The sequence below is a fragment of the Acinonyx jubatus genome, chromosome B3 (assembly GCF_027475565.1).
Source record: "Acinonyx jubatus isolate Ajub_Pintada_27869175 chromosome B3, VMU_Ajub_asm_v1.0, whole genome shotgun sequence".
Lineage (NCBI taxonomy): Eukaryota > Metazoa > Chordata > Mammalia > Carnivora > Felidae > Acinonyx > Acinonyx jubatus.
The window spans coordinates 39,340,724-39,346,128 of record NC_069386.1 but is presented as its reverse complement, the minus strand read 5'-3'; the positions used below and the strand labels follow the sequence as shown (position 1 = coordinate 39,346,128).

General features: G+C 53.5%; 1 protein-coding gene across 1 annotated transcript; it reads left to right on the top strand.

Moving 5' to 3' along the window:
• The first annotated feature begins 254 nt into the window (after positions 1 to 254).
• On the top strand, positions 255 to 2,917 carry KBTBD13 (kelch repeat and BTB domain containing 13). Its single transcript, XM_053223871.1, has one exon. The coding sequence runs from the start codon at positions 1,458 to 1,460 to the stop codon at positions 2,835 to 2,837; it is 1,380 nt and encodes a 459-aa protein (XP_053079846.1). The 5' UTR covers positions 255 to 1,457; the 3' UTR covers positions 2,838 to 2,917.
• Positions 2,918 to 5,405: the final 2,488 nt, after the last annotated feature.

Sequence of the window (5,405 nt, the reverse complement as noted above, 5' to 3'; positions counted from 1 at the left end):
AAGTAAGGTGGCAGAAGAAAATAGTCTCTAAGCTCTCTTCCACCTGACATTTTGGAACCCAAAGTCTTAGTTGGTCACTCAAGGAAGTTTCTTGTAGTGGGGAAAATGCCCTGCAGTGAGCAGCAGGAGGCTTAGGGCTGTCCACTCCAAGCTACAGGACCCAGGCCAATTCCCTTTTTGGTCCTCCACTGTAAATGAAGGGGTTAAACCACAGGAGCCTGAAGTTTCTTCCAATTGTGACCTCCTGTCAAGAGGTGAATACCCAGCATTTGTAGCACAGAAAGGCAGCAGAGCACAGTAGTCAGGGGAACACTCTCTATGGTCAGATTGTTTGCAAGCCAGTCCTAGCTCTGCCACTCTCTTGCCATGTGACCTTGGGCATGTGACTAAACTCTTGGTGCCATAGTCTCTTCATCCATGAAATAGAGACTCATAGTGTTTCTGTGAGCAATACATGGATAACATCTATTAAATGAGGAAAAATGAGAGTATCTATTCATAGGATTACTGCAGGAATGACAGGAGTCGAATGGCTTACCAAAGTGCCTGACATACCATGCAAATTAAGTGTTAACTAATATTATTTCAAGAACCCTTCCCCTTCCCATCTATATACTTATGATCCTCTCATCAGCCCCACTAACCTTTTCCCAAGGTCCAGAGCTACACAGCAACAGAGGGACGAGTGGGGAGCAGACATCAGCTTCCTATTCCTAGCTCAAGTCAAGGAGTACTTCCACATTCAGAGGTTTGAAGGACGCTCAACTGCTACCCTCCCATTTTTTACAGAGAATGAAATCAAGGCTGAAAAGGAGACTGAACCAGCCCAGAGCCAGGGGCAGAGGTTCAGGCTAAATTAGAACCTGCTCCCGACCCCAGTCCGGTCCACTCTATTTGCTTTATCTCTGCTGCCTCTCCCTCCAGCGTCCAAGAAACTTAGCTACTCACCAACCCAGTGGGGTGGGCTCGATGTTAATCCTGTCCTTGCTTCTTCCCAGCTGAATGACCTTGAACAAGTCATGTAAATTCTCTCAGCCTCATTTTAAACATCTTACAGATATTATCCCAATTGGTAGATGTTCTTATTGGTCACACTCTGAGGAAACAAGGCCGAGTTGGGATACTTGCACAGGAGCATACAGTCGCTTTAGTACAGGTTAAAAGGGGGTATCTTTGTAAGCAGCTCTCACAGTGCCCCGCATGCATTAGGTGCTCCATATGTAGTCACTATTGTTTCTATTTCCCACACGGAAGTGAGTGACCCTGCAGGACTCCCAGATGCCCTCCGGCCCGCAGCCATCCAGCCTGCCGGCCACCACATCACATGAGCCATACTATCTTTAGCCAGGGAGATATTTATATCCCCCGGGAAGTTTTTTTCCGCTCTGGGGGAGCCCCAGAGTCGGTGGCCGCTGAATCCAGGCCCCCGCGGCGGCCCCCCGCCCAACGGGCTCGCCATGCCGCGGGCCCCAGAGGCCCCCACGGTGCAAGTGTGGGTGGGCGGCCAGCTCTTCCAGGCCGAGCGGGCCCTGCTGGTGGAGCACTGCGGCTTCTTCCGTGGCCTTTTCCGCTCCGGCATGCGGGAGACGCGCGCGGCCGAGGTGCGCCTGGGCGCGCTGAGCGCTGGCGGCTTCCACACCATGCTGCAGGTGCTGCGCGGCGAGCGGCCGGCGCTGGCGGCCGCAGACGAGCTGCTGCAGGCCGTGGAGTGCGCCGCCTTCCTGCAGGCGCCAGCGCTGGCGCGCTTCCTGGAGCACAGCCTCACGTCGGACAACTGCGCGCTGCTGTGCGACGCGGCCGCCGTCTTCGGCCTGCACGACGTATTCCACAGCGCCGCGCTCTTCATCCGCGACGGCGCACACGACCTGGCGGCCGAGCTGGCGCTGCCCGAGGCGCGCGCCTACGTAGCGGCGCTGCGGCCCAGCAGCTACGTGGCCGTGAGCACGCACACGCCGGCGCCCGGCTTCCTGGAGGACGCGTCGCGCACGGTGTGCTACCTAGACGAGGAGGAAGACGCGTGGCGCACGCTGGCCGCGCTGCCACTGGAGGCCAGCACGCTGCTGGCGGGTGTAGCCACGCTGGGCAACAAGCTGTATATCGTGGGTGGCGTGAGGGGCGCCAGCAAGGAGGTGGTGGAACTGGGCTTCTGCTATGACCCGGCCAGCGGCACGTGGCGCGAATTCCCCAGCCCGCACCAGCCGCGCTACGACACGGCGCTGGCTGGCTTCGATGGCCGCCTCTACGCCATAGGCGGCGAGTTCCAGAGGATGCCCATGAGCTCTGTGGAGCGCTACGACCCCGCTGCGGGTTGCTGGAGCTTCGTAGCCGACCTGCCGCAGCCGGCTGCCGGCGTGCCCTGCGCCCAGGCGTGTGGCCGCCTCTTCGTGTGTCTATGGAGGCCGGCTGACACCACGGCCATAGTGGAGTACACTGTGCGGGCCGACACGTGGCTGCCGGTGGCTGAGCTGCGGCGCCCGCAGAGCTACGGCCACTGCATGGTGGCCCACCGCGACAGCCTCTATGTGGTGCGCAATGGACCTTCCGACGACTTCCTACACTGCGCCATCGACTGCTTCAACTTGGCCACGGGCCAGTGGACGGCGCTGCCTGGCCAGTTTGTCAACAGCAAGGGAGCTCTCTTCACAGCGGTGGTGCGCGGCGATACAGTCTATACGGTCAACCGCATGTTTACGCTGCTCTATGCCATCGAGGGTGGCACCTGGAGGTTGCTCAGGGAGAAGGCCGGTTTCCCAAGGCCCGGCTCCTTGCAGACCTTTCTTCTTAGGCTGCCTCCTGGCGCCCCGGGGCCTGTGGCCTCAACGACACCAGAACTGTGACCCTGGGCTGGTCTTAGAGGGGATATCCTGGAGTCTTCGCTGAGCCATGGCAGAGTCTATAAAGCCGGCCTTTGGAGCTGTGTGGAACTTCTGTCTCCCTGATTGAGACATCCAGGTCTTGGGCATTCTGGTGATATGAACATGTCCAAGAAATTCAAAGAGTTAGGGCGACGCCAGGGTCTGAGCCCTCAAATTACTTGGGCTCTGCTGAGAGATGGTGGGTCACAATGCCAATGAGGGGGTAGGATTTCAGTAATTCAGGCTTGTATGTGAATGGGCCAATAATTGAGAATGGCTAGGAGTGAGTTAGGTGATGTTAATCGAACTGCCAGTCAGTAGGCAAAAATTAGGCACCCACTGTGTGCCCAGCAGTGTTAGGCTTAATGTAGCTGTAGTTGCCAGAGGGGTCCACAAAGCCCTAGAGTCTAATCCAAGACAGCAAAAGGTTTACACACACTTGTCTTGATCCACGAGGGCTAAAGGCAACAGGCAAAACAAAAACCTTCACAATGGAATAAAACAAAATATTGAAGAAATCCGGGCAAAGGGAAAATAAGGAGAGGAAAGACAGGTAACTGCAGGAAGGAGGATCGTATACAAAGTGTATGGAGAAGACAGGCAGGATAATTAGCTGCTGCAGGGGAGGCTCAGAAGGTGCAGACAGAGCTCAGAAGAGGAGATGGGGGAAAGCTGGGGCAGGTGGCAAGAGGCTCTGAGAGCCCAGCCTTTAAGGTGGAACAGCTGTGGATGGAGGCATTTGGGGAGGAGGCGAGGCTGGGATGGCTTGCAGAGACAATAACTGAGTTAAACCTGGAGTGAGATGTGGAGGGGTGGTAGGGTTCCCCACACCCCCTTACAGGATGTGGACTGGCAGGGGAGAGCTCATTTGCAAGCCCCTTGCCCACTTACTTATTTACCATCACCCTTCGGGCAGTGGATTATTAACTTCCATGACTGTAGGTTACTCAAGGTAGGAGCCCAGTCCTGGCCGGGTCTCACTGTCACATCTCCCTCAGTTGTATCCCTCCTCCACCTTCTGCAGGTTCATTCTCCTCTAGCCTCTGCTCCTGCCATTCTCTGGGCCTGGAATGCCTTTCCTCTCCACCCCTCACCCTTCTTTTGGCTCTGTTCCCACCTCCTCTGTGCAGGGTTGGCTGTTCCTGACCTTGGCTACCTGCATTGCTCATTGGACCCCTGACTGACATCATTCTATGTGTGAAGCCATGCACGTGTGCAGATGGCAAGCGCAGAGATCCTATTGTGCTGTCAACTGACCTGAGCACTTTCCCACCTACAGAATCAAATAATGAGGTGCTGAAAGAACCTCAGGCTGTAGAGGCTGTACTCCTTAGGAACCTGGTGTTGGATGAGGACTCTTGTGCCTTCTTTAGAATATTCCTACCCTGATTTCTGGTCAGATGTCCTCCAGCTTCTCCATGCCCTTGGGCAGACTTCTCTGGGTGTCCCGAACGGTCTCCATCCTCTTGGACCTGAGACCCATAGGAGATCCTAACCTCATCACAAGCCTAGAATGCAGTGTCAGCATGGAGCCTAGCATTAGGGCTGCTCTAGCTGCCTTTTTCCCTGACCTATGTCCCAGGCCCTGGAGAATGCTGCCCTCAGAAGCCCAGGACCTGCTTGCCCTGGAATAGCCTAATCTGGTGAATCACAACAATAAATCCTGATTTTTGCATCCTGTGAATAACGCGCAAAGTACTTTCACATCCGTCTTCCCTCTCCAGTCCTACCTCATTGTAGGAGTTGGATACCTTCTCTCACTTTTTGATTCTGTCAAAGTATAATTTTTATCACATGTCAAAGGCTTATTTAACCCATTAACAAGAGAACCAAAAGAGTGGTTCAGAGGACCACTTGAGATTTGTGTCTTTAGTTGGAAAAGACATATTGAAGTACCTTTGCTACAATAAGAGGTGAAGCTGGTTAGTGTCTTCCAGGGCAATAAAACTGTAACTTTGGTGGTTCTGTACTGGACTTCACATACACGCATATACCTATTTATACATGCAGCTACTAGTTAGCACGTAGCTTTGCAAAGTCAGGACTCTAATCAATAGTACATTGTAAAACAGAGGTATTTAATTTTTCCCGAGAGAATTAAATAATGCTTAACTGTTCAACTCTGCCCCACAATGACATTGAAAAGATCTATAGTCCTTTTACCTATTTCTCTCTTTTTTTAATGTTTATTTTTTGAGAAAGCATGAGCAGGGGTGAGGAGACAGAGAAGGAGAGAAAAGTGCAAGCAGGCTCCACCCTGTCAGCACAGAGCCCAATGTGGGCTCAAACCCACAAACCATGAGATCATGACCTGAATTGAAATCAAGAGTAGGATGCTTCACTGGCTGAGCCATCCAGGTGCCCCTACCTATTCCTAACTTATGGATAATTTCTCTTAACAGTTTAGAGCACTCTCCTTACTCCTCCCAACCAGTGCTGAACACCCTGAGATTTGTCATCTTGAGATCCATCAGCTCACCTGACCTCTCAAACCACAGAGCTTTGTGTTTGTCAGCTTTTGCAGCTCGCTGTGTGAACCTGTCCACAGGG

What these genes read in the sequence shown, in the direction of transcription:
- KBTBD13 (XM_053223871.1), top strand. Translation starts at nt 1,458, where the DNA reads ATGCCGCGGGCCCCAGAGGCCCCCACGGTGCAAGTGTGGGTGGGCGGC.